Source organism: Pollachius pollachius, assembly GCF_949987615.1.
Source record: "Pollachius pollachius genome assembly, chromosome: 9".
Classification (NCBI taxonomy): domain Eukaryota; kingdom Metazoa; phylum Chordata; class Actinopteri; order Gadiformes; family Gadidae; genus Pollachius; species Pollachius pollachius.
In genome coordinates this window covers 22,821,703-22,836,177 of record NC_136942.1, presented here as the reverse complement: position 1 = coordinate 22,836,177, position 14,475 = coordinate 22,821,703, and the positions used below count along the sequence as shown (strand labels likewise).

At 45.0% G+C, this 14,475-nt stretch overlaps 1 protein-coding gene across 1 annotated transcript; it reads left to right on the top strand.

Annotated features, from left to right (window-relative positions):
• Positions 1 to 505: 505 nt before the first annotated feature.
• On the top strand, positions 506 to 14,074 carry th (tyrosine hydroxylase; the record flags this gene model as incomplete). The annotated part of the gene is made up of 13 exons (XM_079743768.1): positions 506 to 589; positions 1,774 to 1,977; positions 3,075 to 3,252; positions 3,850 to 3,938; positions 4,802 to 4,869; positions 5,076 to 5,126; positions 6,514 to 6,659; positions 7,066 to 7,201; positions 7,905 to 7,974; positions 8,284 to 8,340; positions 8,879 to 8,974; positions 9,431 to 9,564; positions 13,915 to 14,074. The coding sequence occupies 13 exons, from the start codon at positions 506 to 508 to the stop codon at positions 14,072 to 14,074; spliced, it is 1,473 nt and encodes a 490-aa protein (XP_079599894.1).
• Between the last annotated feature and the right edge of the window lie 401 nt (positions 14,075 to 14,475).

The following is a 14,475-nucleotide window of genomic DNA, read 5'->3' as shown; positions in this document are numbered from 1 at the left end:
TAAATAAGAGAGAGCGCTTTTGCTTGAGAAGACGTTCCAAGGACGCACCGCGCTGAACTCAGAGGCGCTCCACGGACTCACTGCACCGCGCTGAACTCAGAGGCGCTCAGAGAACGCACCGCGCTGAACTCAGAGGCGCTCAGAGGAAGCACCGCGCTGAACTCAGAGGCGCTCACAGAACGCACCGCGCTGAACTCAGAGGCGCTCAGAGGAAGCACCGCGTTGAATTCAGAGGCGCTCACAGAACGCACCGCGCTGAACTCAGAGGCGCTCACAGACCGCACCGCGCTGAACTCAGAGGCGCTATCAGAACGCACCGCGCTGAACTCAAGAGGCGCTCACAGACCGCACCGCGCTGAACTCAGAGGTGCTCAGAGAACGCACCGCGCTGAACTCAAGAGGCGCTCACAGAACGCACCGCGCTGAACTCAAAGGCGCGGAACGCATACACCCAGTGCTCTACAATAAACAACCTTCACACTACGCGCACTAATAGCCCCTCGAAATGCCGATTTCAAACAGTTCTACGTCCTCGACGAAGACCATCCGCCGGGCGGCGTCGGAGATGGAGCGGTCCGACTCTGTGACGGTAAGAAATCTTTAGTAGCCTAATCCATTTCAAAATTTGAATTTAAGTTGCAGCTATTGCATGCAGGCACCTGACGTCCATATGGGCAGGTGGGGCAGCGAACTACTTGCAAAAGTATGCTCCCAAAAAAATTATTCCTCAGTAAATCCTTGCTCCAAGTTTATTTCTGATAATGTGATTATCACATTAATTATCTGCTTCTATAGGCTTTTTAACTGTTTTCGGTCTCTTGACATCAAATTTTGGAGGATGGTGGCGATTCTAGTTGAGTTTAATGTGTCATGCAATGTTGGGGTAGGGCAGCTCAGCGATCACGTTCCTCGTTCCTGTGCTTTTTGAATAACCCTGCAGGCTTCAATAGGTAGGCCAATTTCAATCCGCGCTAAAAGATGGTCGTAAAGTAGTCTGCCCAATGTTGGTCATATTCTAGAACTGTTTCCATATCAGATGCCGATATGGCGAGTGGTGTCGCACCTGTGATTAACAGTGTTAAAAACATATAATTTGTGGGCCGCCCAGTTAAAACCATTTGGTTCTACAGGATACTTTCTTGTGACCATTTCCAAACCTTACCTTGTTATGGTATTAACCAACAGTGATTGGCGTCAATGTCCCCATTGCGCACATGCGCACTGTGGCATAATTGTAAGCGCTTCGGTGTGCTGTTATGAGATAACCATGGGTCAGTTGCTTACATGAGTTATGACGAACACAACACTAATATTTGTATTTGCATACTAATATAACAGTAACAGAGCGGGTCCTGGCCCTGTTGGTAGTGGGCTCAGAGTTTACAAACTCTAAAGTTTACAATTGAGCTGACGACGCGTAGCCTAATACTGTCAGTTATCTATTTATTTAATATCAACATCATTATTCAACATCAACGCAACGCACCAATTTACCAAACCACTTCAAAGTGGACACCCGTATCATTCACCACACTGCAACTTAATTTTAGTGGGCTAGTTTTATTTATTTATAATACCATGAGACCGAAGCAAAGCTCATCAAACAAATGTAGCCTTATAATCGTGTATCCACAGCGTTACAGCGGCCTGGCCAATAGGCCTACACGAGGTCTAAAATAAAAGAAGGGCAAGACAGTAGCGCAAAGACCCGAGATGGTTTGCGCGCCTTAACGCGCAAATTAATTGATCCCCAAAACCCTTAATCCCCCCTAGTCCCCGCGGTTCATCGGCCGGCGGCAGAGCCTGATCGAGGACGCGCGCAAAGGGCGTGAGGCGGCGGCCGCTGCGGCAGATGCGAAGGACGTGAGCGAGCAGATCGTGTTCGAGGAGGAGAACGGCAAGGCGCTGCTGAACGTGTTCTTCACTCTGAGGTCCTCCAAGATCCCCGCCCTGTCGCGCTCCCTCAAGGTGTTCGAGGTACGGGCTGTTCTGTTATTACTTCTTAGGATCCCTTGGTTTGTACCTGAAGAAGAGTTTAATTTTTATTTTTATTAATATTGTTTTGGTTTAACCCCTAATTATGATATTATTATTATTATTATTATTATTATTATTATTATTATTATTATTATTATTATTATTATTATTATAATATAATATGATGATGATGATGATGATGATGATGATGATGATGATGATGATGGCGGTGATGATGACGGTGATAAATGATAAATGATGAATGATGATAAATCTGTGATGATAAATTATTCTCTTCTATTGTTTATGGTGTGTGCTGAAAAAATAACAAACAGAGATGTTCTTTATATTTATTTTTATTTGCTTAACATTTAACCAAAAAAGCTAATCATTTGTACCAAACAATTTTATTTTAGGGTTAGGGTTGGGCTACTAAAGCAATAAATTAATGGTCAATTTCATTTGATGATGAGATGGTGCGCTGTATACGAGCAGACCTAGTTAAATGCAAATTGCCTGAAATGCAAAACCTTGGTTTTAATGCATGTTTCAATTTAAATTACATTTTACAATTGGGCAGCCCCTAAACAACACATAGTAGGATTAGTCACAGATTCTATAGTGATCTCTCTCTCTCTCTCTCTCTCGCTCTCTCTCTCTCTCTCTCTCTCTCTCTCTCTCAATCTCTCTCTCTCATTCACTTTCTCCCATTTCATATGTGTTTCTATCTAATCGCTGGAGGCAGGGCTCTGGAAGTCTGTAATTAGCAAACACTAAATCGGCCAGCAGTAGTAAACTGTTAAAGGTTTCAAATCAACACTGTGTAGACTGCCCACCATGTTAACACACGCATTGAATCCCCTTCTGAAAGCCTCATCCATTCTGCCTTTTAGGTAGAATATCAGTCCTCAAACGGTCCCTGGGCTCTTGGCCGTCTTTACCTAGGAGTTGGGTTTGTGGCACGCAGGCTAAATCCTCTTCGGTAGAACCGGCACCACTAAATCATTCTTTATAAATGATATTGTTAACGGATGCTTCAGTGATGCCAGGATGGCGATGGTTTCCTCACCAGACCGGTTGGTCCTTTATCTGTCCAGACGTTTGAGGCTAAGATCCACCACCTGGAGACCCGGCAGAGCGGGAAGGCGAACCGCGACCAGCAGGAGGCGCTGGAGTACTTTGTCCGCTGCGAACTGCACCGCTCCGACGTGGGAACGCTCATCAGCTCCATCAAGAGGATCGCTGAAGACGTCAGAACTACCAAAGAATTAAAAGGTAAGGCAGGCCCCTCCACCACACCACCACAACACAAATACCTCACATCGGGTGGGGCTCCACTACGAGGAAGCTTCCCAAATAGGTTGAAGTAAAGTTAATATAGTGCCATACATCTTTAGGAAGTCATAGGAGACGTCCCACCTCGGTCCTAGGTTGAGGACATTTATTTGACCACATATGTGTTTCTTTCACTTAGTTGTTTTATTAAGATATTCTTTAATCGAATTAGCTAAAAGATAGTCTAGTGATGTCACTGCCCACAGTACAAAGACACTCAACCTGAGATGCTTACGTGGTTACGGGCCACAATAACTGGTGACACTGCCATAGGAAGCTTCCTACGTATCCAGGTCCCCGGAGGACTGGCAGTGGAGACGCAGCCTGTGGCATTGTATCAAACAATCACAGATGCGACGAACATGCCTTGTGTGGCTAATGTCTAATATCCTATTATCAGGTTTAACGCAGGCACCTGTGATAGAGGACAATTTTCTCAACAAATCCTACACAGGTCTTGTGTTATTAATCAAACATTTAAAAAATAAACATAAACTGACTTGGTTTTAATGCAAGGGTTTTTCTCCTATAATTTAGTTCACTGGTTTCCAAAGCAAATAGCAGAGCTGGACAAATGTCATCACCTGGTGACCAAGTTTGATCCCGACTTGGATCAAGACCATCCTGTAAGTCTCCTCATATATGTGTCTGTATATATATATGTGTGTTTTTATATATATATATAAAATCAAGTAATAATATGTGTATGGGACTTAGGCTTCTTTTAGGATTGTGGATATAACTGCACAGAGGGGCGTATCAACTACCAGAAATCTGGAACATGTCAAAAAGTATCTTAAAGTCAGCGAATGAACTATTTTTTAGGATTATGGATGCATGGTCTGATTCCCCCTCACTCTTTTCTCTAGTTTGTCTTTTCTCAAAGTCTCAAACTGTGATCGTACCTAGCTGCCGTGAGTGTGGAGGGAAATTTGGTAATTAGTCAGTGTCCTGGTCATGTGAGTGTACGACTTGGTCATCCATATGATTGCTTAACAACGAGGATTAGACTCCCACCTACTAAATCATCTTGAAGGAACTGAAGGAAGATTGCGTGAGATTGCAAGTTAATACACACGTTGATAACCCTTAATAACACAATTAGAAGTAAATTAAACACTTTTCCATCACTTTAATGACCTGTCTCTGTATTCACTGTCCAACCTCTGCTGGCTCCTTGATGACCTGTTTCTGTATTCACTGTCTAAGTCCTGCTGGCTCCTTAATGACCTGTCTCTGTATTCACTGTCTAACCCCTACCTGCTCCTTGATGACCTGTCTCCGTATTCACTGTCTAACCCCTGCCGGCTCCTTAATGACCTGTCTCTGTACTCACTGTCTAACCCCTGCCAGCTCCTTTATGACCTGTCTCTGTACTCACTGTCTAACCCCTGCCAGCTCCTTAATGACCTGTCTTTGTTCTCACTGTCTAATCCCTACCTCTTCCTGTGTTAGCTGCCCTCCAGTAAACCCCTGTTTGTTCTTGCAGGGCTTCTCTGACCCTGTGTACAGACAGAGGAGGAAGATGATTGGGGAGATCGCCTTCAGATACAGACAGTAAGACAGTAGCTCCCTACAGTAACATCAGAGTTCTCCATCTGGAATCATCTCTTCTGACAGACTGAAGTGACTCAAACCGGGCTAACCAATCACTTTCCAAGGACTGTCAGTGGCCGTTCAGAGAGTGTTGCACACCCACCTTTGTTTTGATTCGATCTGGTTGGATTTAGTCTTAAGTTTCTCATTTCTCTCTGTCCCTGCAGCGGCAGCGTGATTCCCAGGGTCGACTACACAGAGGAGGAGATCGGGACCTGGTGAGTCTGGCTCCCTGCTCATCTTTTCTCTGCTGTGCGCCTGTTTTTGGCTAAAAGTGAACACAGCTAAACAGATTAAATAGACCTCTGAGCTGAATGGCAGATTTGAGCAGAAAGAGGAAAATGGTGTATCTAAAACCCCAAAGTGTCCTCCCTCACGGCGCCCTCCGTATGGTAACGCCGGGCAAGATGGAGTAAACACATGGGATCAGAAAAGATGACTTTATTGTCCATTCAATTTACATTACATTAACACGTGTTCTGTAAAAAACTGTAAAAAGCAGACAGTAATCAGTATAAATCAGACAGTACACAGTATAAAATAGAAAGTACACAGTATACCAAAGACAGTACTCTGTATAAAACAGACAGTAGACAGTATAAACCAGACAGTACACAGTATGCCAAATTCAGTACTCAGTATAAAACAGCCAGTACACAAAGACACTACTCAGTATAAAACAGACAGTTCACAGTATAAAACAGAGAATACTCAGCTTATATCAGACAGTACACGGTATACAAAAGACAGTACTCTGTATAAAAGAGACAGTACACAGGATAAAACAGACAGTACACAGTATACCAAAGACAATACATTGTATAAAACAGACAGTAGACAGTATAAAGCAGACAGTACTCTGTATAAAACAGGCAGTACACAGTATAAAACAGACATTACTCATTATAAAACAGACAGAACACAGTTTAAAACAGACAGTACACAGTATACCAAAGACAGAACACAGTTTAAAACAGACAGTACACAGTATACCAAAGACAGTACTTTGTATAAAACAGTCAGTACATAGTATAAAACAGACAGTACACAGTATAAAACAGATAGTACACAGTATACCAAAGACAGTACTCTGTATAAAATAGACAGTAGACATTATTAAACAGAAAGTACACAGTATTAAACAGATAGTACTCAGTATACCACAGACAGTACAGATAACTATGAACTATAATGAACTGGGGATCCCATCTCTGAAGTCTGTCTTCTAGCCTCTTGTCTGATGTTGAACACAAAGCCTGAAGACCCAATGCTTGTGTGTGATTGGCCAGGAGGTCGGTGTACGTGACTCATGCTTGTGTGTGATTGGCTAGGAGCTCGGCGTACGTGACTCTTGCTTGTGTGTGATTGGTCAGGAGGTAGGTGTATGTGATCCGTGCTTGTGTGGGATTGGCCAGGCGGGAGGTCTGACCCGTGCTTGTGTGTGATTGGCCAGGCGGGAGGGCTGACCCTTGCTTGTGTGTGATTAGCCAGGCGGGAGGTCTGACCCGTGCTTGTGTGTGATTGGCCAGGCGGGAGGTCTGACCCGTGCTTGTGTGTGATGGGCCAGGCGGGAGGGCTGACCCGTGCTTGTGTGTGATTGGCCAGGCGGGAGGTGTACGTGACCCTCAGGGAGCTTTACAACAGCCACGCCTGCAGTGAGCACCTAGATGCCTTCCAGCTGCTGGAGAAACACTGCGGCTACAGCCCAGACAACATCCCCCAGCTGGAAGACGTGTCCCGCTTCCTCAGAGGTAGACTTATAGACAGCCAACACCAACATATCCATATACATAGATATATGTATATACATCTATTTGTATGTACATAGATATTGTTTATACATATGTATATATACATATACTGTAATTGTATATTTATATCTATTTATATATATATATATATATATATATATATATATATATATATATATATATATATATATATATATGTGTACATATATACATATGTATAATAGTACTCCTGAGTGGAAATTATAAAGAAAACCCCAAATCCTCTTTCTGTTCTTCTTTCCTGGTGGTCTCCGTCCACCACCCCACCTCATCCCACATCCCACCTCCCTCCTCCTCACTTCCCCTCTATTTATCCCCCTCTCTCTTTCTTCCCCTCTGTCCCCCCCTCTCTCCCTCCCTCCCCCAGAGCGCACGGGGTTCCTGGTTCGACCAGTGGCTGGTTTGTTGTCGGCCAGAGACTTCCTGGCCAGTCTGGCGTTCCGAGTGTTCCAGTGCACCCAGTACATCCGCCACTCCTCCTCTCCCATGCACTCCCCTGAACCGTGAGGAAACCCTTCAGCCAACCCCACCCCTCGAACACCACATCGTCATCTTCATCAGCATCATCATCAGCATCATCATCGTCATCATCATCATCATCATCCTAACCGTTTAACCTTTTCCGCCCGCTAGCTAGTCCCGCCCACGAGTTAGTCCCGGTCACTGGCTAGTCCCATCCATTAGCAACATTTAAAATGGCTGTTTCTTCCTCCTGGTAGATCCTTTATTTAGCCCAGGGGTCGGGAGTGTTTTTGGTGAGGCTCCGCTCTCTGGCTACGATACATTAGTTATTTTTACACTGTCAAGCCGGAACGTACGTTTCACACTTATTATCTACGATAAATTGTTTTAGGAATAGTTTGGCTTAACCTCTAAACTTGTCATGGATGATCATGGAGTCTTGATCTAAGTTTTCTAATATTCAATAATAATAATAGATTATATTATTGCCATATAGTCTTATATTTTGAACTTTTCTAGACACTCAAAGATACTTAAGAACTGCAAACTATTATTCTGATGTGTCTCTATGTGTGTGTGTTTGTGTGTGTGTGTGTGTGTGTGTGTGTGTGTGTGTGTGTGTGTGTGTGTGTGTGTGCACGTGCATGTGTGTTTCACCTCTAAACGTCACTGTGTGTGTGTGTGTGTGTGTGTGTGTGTGTGTGTGTGTGTGTGTGTGTGTGTGTGTGTGTGTGTGTGTTTCAGGGACTGCATACATGAGCTTCTGGGTCACATCCCCATGCTGGCTGGCAGGACTTTTGCCCAGTTCTCCCAGGTAATATCTATTATCTTAGATATTAGATATTATATATATAATATCTAATATCTAGATCCTGGTCCATAATACGACACTTAGTAACGGTGATTTTGCCTCAGCCTCTCAACCATTCAGTCTTACTTTATTGTCAAATAACGGGACATCCGTCATATATCTTACATATAGGAATATGACAGACTGTATTTATTTTGTTGACTGCATTCCATCTCATTGATTAGCTTCAATGATTTCCGAAAACATTTCATGTTGAACATGCTTCAATCTAATGCTTCAGCGGCTCATGCTGTTAACTGTTCCTGTGTGTAGAACATCGGCCTGGCCTCACTGGGGGCGTCGGATGAGGACATAGAGAAGCTGTCCACAGTGAGTACACAACACATGGGCATACTGACGGCCTCCTCCCCTCTGTCACTGAGCCTCTGAGCGTGATGTTCTCTCAGTCAGTAGCCTCTGAGCGTGATGTTCTCTCAGTCAGTAGCCTCTGAGCGTGATGTTCTCTCAGTCAGTAGCCTCTGAGCGTGATGTTCTCTCAGTCAGTAGCCTCTGAGGGTGATGTTCTCTCAGTCAGTAGCCTCTGAGCGTGATGTTCTCTCAGTCAGTAGCCTCTGAGCGTGATGTTCTCTCAGTCAGTAGCCTCTGAGCGTGATGTTCTCTCAGTCAGTAGCCTCTGAGCGTGATGTTCTCTCAGTCAGTAGCCTCTGAGGGTGATGTTCTCTCAGTCAGTAGCCTCTGAGCGTGATGTTCTCTCAGTCAGTAGCCTCTGAGGGTGATGTTCTCTCAGTCAGTAGCCTCTGAGCGTGATGTTCTCTCAGTCAGTAGCCTCTCAGGGTGATGTTCTCTCAGTCAGTAGCCTCTGAGGGTGATGTTCTCTCAGTCAGTAGCGTGATGTTTTCTTTCTCAGCTGTACTGGTTCACCGTGGAATTCGGCCTGTGTAAACAGAACGGAGAGATTAAAGCCTACGGCGCCGGACTCCTGTCTTCCTACGGAGAGCTAGTGGTATGTCCCCTTCTCTACGTCTGTCTTCTTCTCCTCTATCTCCTCGCCTCTCCCTCTTAAAGCTGCTGTAGGTAACATCCACAAGTTGTAAAGAGAATGAGCAGCAAAGAGCCAAAGAGGTCGACTTCCTGAAACTAAAGAAAGACAACCAACGTCCCAACAATCTCCTCCCTCCCTACGTCATCCCGCCATTGAGAAGTGCTGTATTGTTCTTAGGAAGACATTTACAGTGAACTTCGACCATGTCATTCAGGGCAGGTAGAGGGAGCAGGCATTATCCTGCTGAAGTATGCTGACAGCCATTGGGGGTCGAACCCAGAACTTTTGGGCTGGGAGTCCAACGTCCAGAACCACTAGACTACCATGCTATATCCTGCCCCGACACCATCACACAAGGTCGTCTGCTCCTCTATTTGCTGGTGTTTAGTTCATCGTAGCTGTTCTCCTCGCCTGCAGCACTCCCTGTCGGAGGACCCGGAGAGGAGGGTTTTCGAGCCGGACGCCGCCTCGGTGGAGCCCTACCAGGACCAGAACTACCAGTCTGTCTACTTTGTCTCTGAAAGCTTTCTAGACGCCAAAGAGAAGCTCAGGTACTGAGGCGAGAACACATACACACGCACACTGACACAAACACACACACATAGAAGATATGAACCCCCACACACATGCAGGGAAGCATGCATAACCACAGACCCACACACACACACTCGCATACAAATGCAAGCAGACACACACACAAAGTGCATTATCCACGTTATATTACCCATAATGTGATTTGGGATATGGGAGAGGGACAAAGAGAGAAAGGGAGAAAGAGAGGGAGACAGAGAGCGAGGGAGAGTGAAAGAGAGAGAGAGGGAGGGAGGGAGGTATCGACAGACACACACCTACTACACTGCTGGGAATTCTCTCTCTCTCTCTCTCCGTCTCTGCCTCTCTCTGTCTCTGTTTATTTCACTCTGCCTCTGTCTCTCTGTCTATTTCACTCTGTCTCTCTCTCTCTCTCTCTCTCTCTCCGTCTCTGCCTCTCTCTGTCTCTGTTTATTTCACTCTGCCTCTGTCTCTCTGTCTATTTCACTCTGTCTCTCTCTCTCTCTCCCTCTCTCGCTCTCTCAATTCAATTCAATTCAAAAAAGCTTTATTGGCATGAGAAATATACATTTGCATTGCCAAAGCAGGTGAACAATAAAATAAACAGAGTTATAAAATAAAAAGTAAAAAGGTAAGATATATATTATAATAATAAGTATGAACCGTGAAATACAAAATATCTGTACATATCAAATGTTATACTATAAAAGTACTTTAAAAAGTAAAATGTGTGATATGATAATAATTACAAAAATTACAGTTTCTCGTATAAACAGATAAGTTAAAGATGCACACAGGATTAGTGCAATTATTGTGTGAAGAGTGAGTCCAGGGGGATGAGTCTATGGGGAGTTTGAGGTCCTTCTCTCATCACAACAGGTGACCAATCTTGCTGCTGCGTTCGCACATTGTTGTATTCCTCCCAACAAGTATGGCAGTTTGTGAGCATCTCTTTCTCTCTCTCTCTCTCTCTCTCTCTCTCTCTCTCTCTCTTTCTCTCTCTGTCTCTCTCTCTGTCTCTGTCTCTCTCTGCCTGTCCCTCTCTCTGTCTCTCTCAACCTGCAGACTAGGTTAGGAACATACAGCTGTTCCTAATGTAGTCTCCTCGCCCCAGCCCAGCGGTGCTGTATCCCTTGGCCTGCACATCAAATGGTGCTCTGGGAAAACAAGTAGCTCCTAGAAACCATCAATGATCTCCTTTAAGTCCCTTCTTAAAATACTTTCATCTGAGAGCCTTTCCTGAACTTACTAAAACTTTATCTCCTTTATTTCTCTATTATTATTATCATTATTTTTAAAACCTGTTGATTTTATAACATTTATTTTGTGCTTTGTAAAGCCCTTTCGAAGGTCAATTTTGTGTCATTCAGTCATCATTAGAGAAGGCTAACCCTTTCCAAGTGTTGTGCCTCTGTTCCCTGCGGTCACATAACGTTTCCTGAGTTGGGAGAATAGCAGCGACGGTCTGCCCGGACAGGGTTTATTTAATACAGCCCAATACTCAGTGAATGACCGGGGACACTGGAGTAGGGTGCTGAGAGCCCACAGAGCCCCCCTCAGGCGGGGGCTGGAACTGCCTCGGTGGGCTGTAGTGTTTCTGTTGGTGCTTGAGGTGGGTTTTTCTTCCGACGTTTCCTCACTGCTGCTCCTCCTGTGAACTTGGTCCTCAGTGCCTTAGTGCAGTGAGTCTGTGTTCTAGTTACTGTTTATTACCACCAGTAGGCTAAAGTGTGGCTTGTGAACAGTCTGCAACCTTGCCTTCCAATAAGCAGACTATGTAGCAGATAATGTAACAAATTTCTGAGCGCATAATATAACATTTTGCCTATCATTTTACAACGTTTAACATTCGTTCACCACAAATTACTCTTAAAAGCAGTCCCAACATTTAAATATTTTTCAACCATTCAGCGAACAAAAGGCAACAGGCTGATTATCATTTAGGGGGCCACTCAATGACATCTAGAAGCGTCATCAACACGCCCACTGAAGTGGTGTGAGAAATACCGACGTTCTACTCCTCATTCACATATAAGGTTATTTAAAATTTCTACAGTCAGACCCAATCCCCCCCAGCAGATCCGGTGCGCTCCCAACATGTCCATACTCCCCCTACAGGCCAGACGCCGCACGTCCCCCCACAACTATGCATGCAAATCAATTATTAAATAGCTTTTACTGTTATTCAGGGCTGAAAAATGCATTGGCATTTGAAAATGCAAGGCAACTACTATTGGTTAGTTGAAAATAATAATCATCATTGAGATTAAACATCTCTTCCAGTGTCCTGGCCAAGACAGGCAGTCACACAAAATAAAACAACTAAAACAGTCCGCAGGGGGGAGGGTTAGGGTTGTGTATGTGCTTGTGTTGTATGTATGCGTTCGCGCGTGCTGTGAGTGTGAGCTGCAGGCTGCTTGGCACATGCGCACATGAGTAACTTGAGTAACTGGTGCGACAGGCCTGCTGTTATAGTAGCAAGATATTCCTACAGTGGCCGGTCTACATAGTGTTGAATCCTTCACAGACACCTTCTTTACAGTTCACTAGTGCTGGCCAAGTTTGCATTCTTTGTCAATTGCCAATACCAGATATCCGCTTCCAGCAACGGGATGGGTTGACTCAAGAAACGAAGATTAAGAAACTGCCCTTTCACCCAGACCTGGGGTCTCATTTATAAAACTGTGCGTGGGATCGTTACTAAAAGTGTACGTACGCCCAAAAGCCAAGTTTTGCGTGCGGCAAAAGATATTCAGACTTATAAAACCCTGCGTACGCACACCTCTAAGCAATCTTTGCTTTATAAATCACAGAGTGCCTACAAGTGTGCGCAGCTGAATCAGCTTCACGTTCCGCCCTGTACACGCCCCTTTTTAACCATAAATGGTCAATGCAAACGACCTCATGAATGCGATCTGCATATAAAACAGACTCAGATGCAAGTATTATGTCTTGTCGGAAACAATGGCAGAAGGACTGAGAAAAGCAAAAAAGCAAAATTTCACGGAGGTTGAAGTGGAGACACTTGTGGGTGAGGTGGTGGCAACATGTTGCTGCAGCAGTGAACTCTATCAGTGGCACGGAGCGCACAGTCCCAGAATTAAAAAAGAAGTGGTCTGACATAAAGGTACATATTTTTATGTACCAATAAATCGTTATGGTCCCTGAAGACCCTCTCCCTCCGAATCCTGCCATTTGCATCGTCCTCCAGCAGTGCCAGCAGTGCCATGGTGCAGCATTACGCACGGGGCTCACCGCTGTATTTATAGGGTTACGGTAATAAGACTGACTGAGAACACCTTGGATAATCAGTTTGTAATCACCCACGTTAAATGTTCTTGAACATAACCCCTTTTTAATGCCTGATTTGTCATGAAAAGCATCAAGAGGAACGGACAATAATATAACGATTGCGATGAGGAGTATGTGGCTTGGTTTTCCACACTTGGGATTTAATTGACATTTGATTTGTTTACAGTGTCACATAAAAATATTATGTGATTGACACATGTTGGACAGATGCTTTATTCCATGCAGTCGCGCCGTCAGTGGACAGTATGGACTGACGGGATTAAATATAGAGAATTTTGATTTTGAATTTTGATTTTGATTCTAAGGAGATGTTTCTGGAGTTATAACTGAGAAATAACGCAGTTGACTTAAATTATTCTGATTACATAGATTTAACGCGTACGGGTGGTACGGGTTGAAATTAAATTTATGAAGAGCAATGATTAAACATAATCGTTCTTCTCAGTCTACATTTCTTCAGTCTGACTTCAGTTCACCACCACACCGTCTGTGTCGCCAATTCTCCTTTTTCTCCAAACCATGCGTACGCATGGGTCAGAGTTTGCTTAGGGCTGCGCACATTTTCCCGTCAAGTTCGTTTTTTATAGATCACAAACTTGGCGTGGAAAGTCACGTACGCCACTTTCAGGCCCATTTTGTGCGTACGCAACAGTTATAAATGAGACTCCTGGGCTGCCATCAGACTGTAGATTAGTCTTCACCTAGACCTGGGCTGCCGTCAGACTGTAGATTAGTCTTCACCCAGACCTGGGCTGCCGTCAGACTGTAGATTAGTCTTCACCCAGACCTGGCCTGCTGTCGGACTGTAGATTAGTCTTCACCCAGACCTGGGCTGCCGTCAGACTGTAGATTAGTCTTCACCCAGATCTGGGCTGCCGTCAGACTGTAGATTAGTCTTCACCCAGACCTGGCCTGCTGTCGGACTGTAGATTAGTCATCTGAAGTGGGATCTGTGAGACTGTACCGGCCGCCCACATTGTGTTGAGTTGTTCCTTATGAAGGTTGTCTTGGTGTGTGTGTGTGTGTGTGACCACCAGGGCGTACGTGGCGGGCATCAAGCGGCCCTTCTCTGTGCGCTACGACCCCTACACCAGCAGCGTGGAGGTGCTCGACAACCCGCTGAAGATCCGGGGAGGTCTGGACTCCCTGAAGGACGACCTGAAGATCCTTTCAGACGCCCTGAGTGTGTTGTCCTGATGTCCACGCACAAACACACACGCACACACACACACACACACCAACCTACCCTACACAAAAGCATGAGCCATACAGCACACACATACGCACACACACACACACACACACACACACACACACACACACACACACACACACACACACACACACACACACACCAACCTACCCTACACAAATGCATGAGCCATACAGCACACACATACGCACACACACACACACACATACACACACACACACACACACACACACACACACACACACACACACACACACCCACACACACCCACACACACACACACACACACACACACACACACACACACACACACACACACACACAGCCGCGCCCCGTCCACCTGGTGGACACATGTTCCCGGTGTTCATCTGGTTCTCTGTGCTCC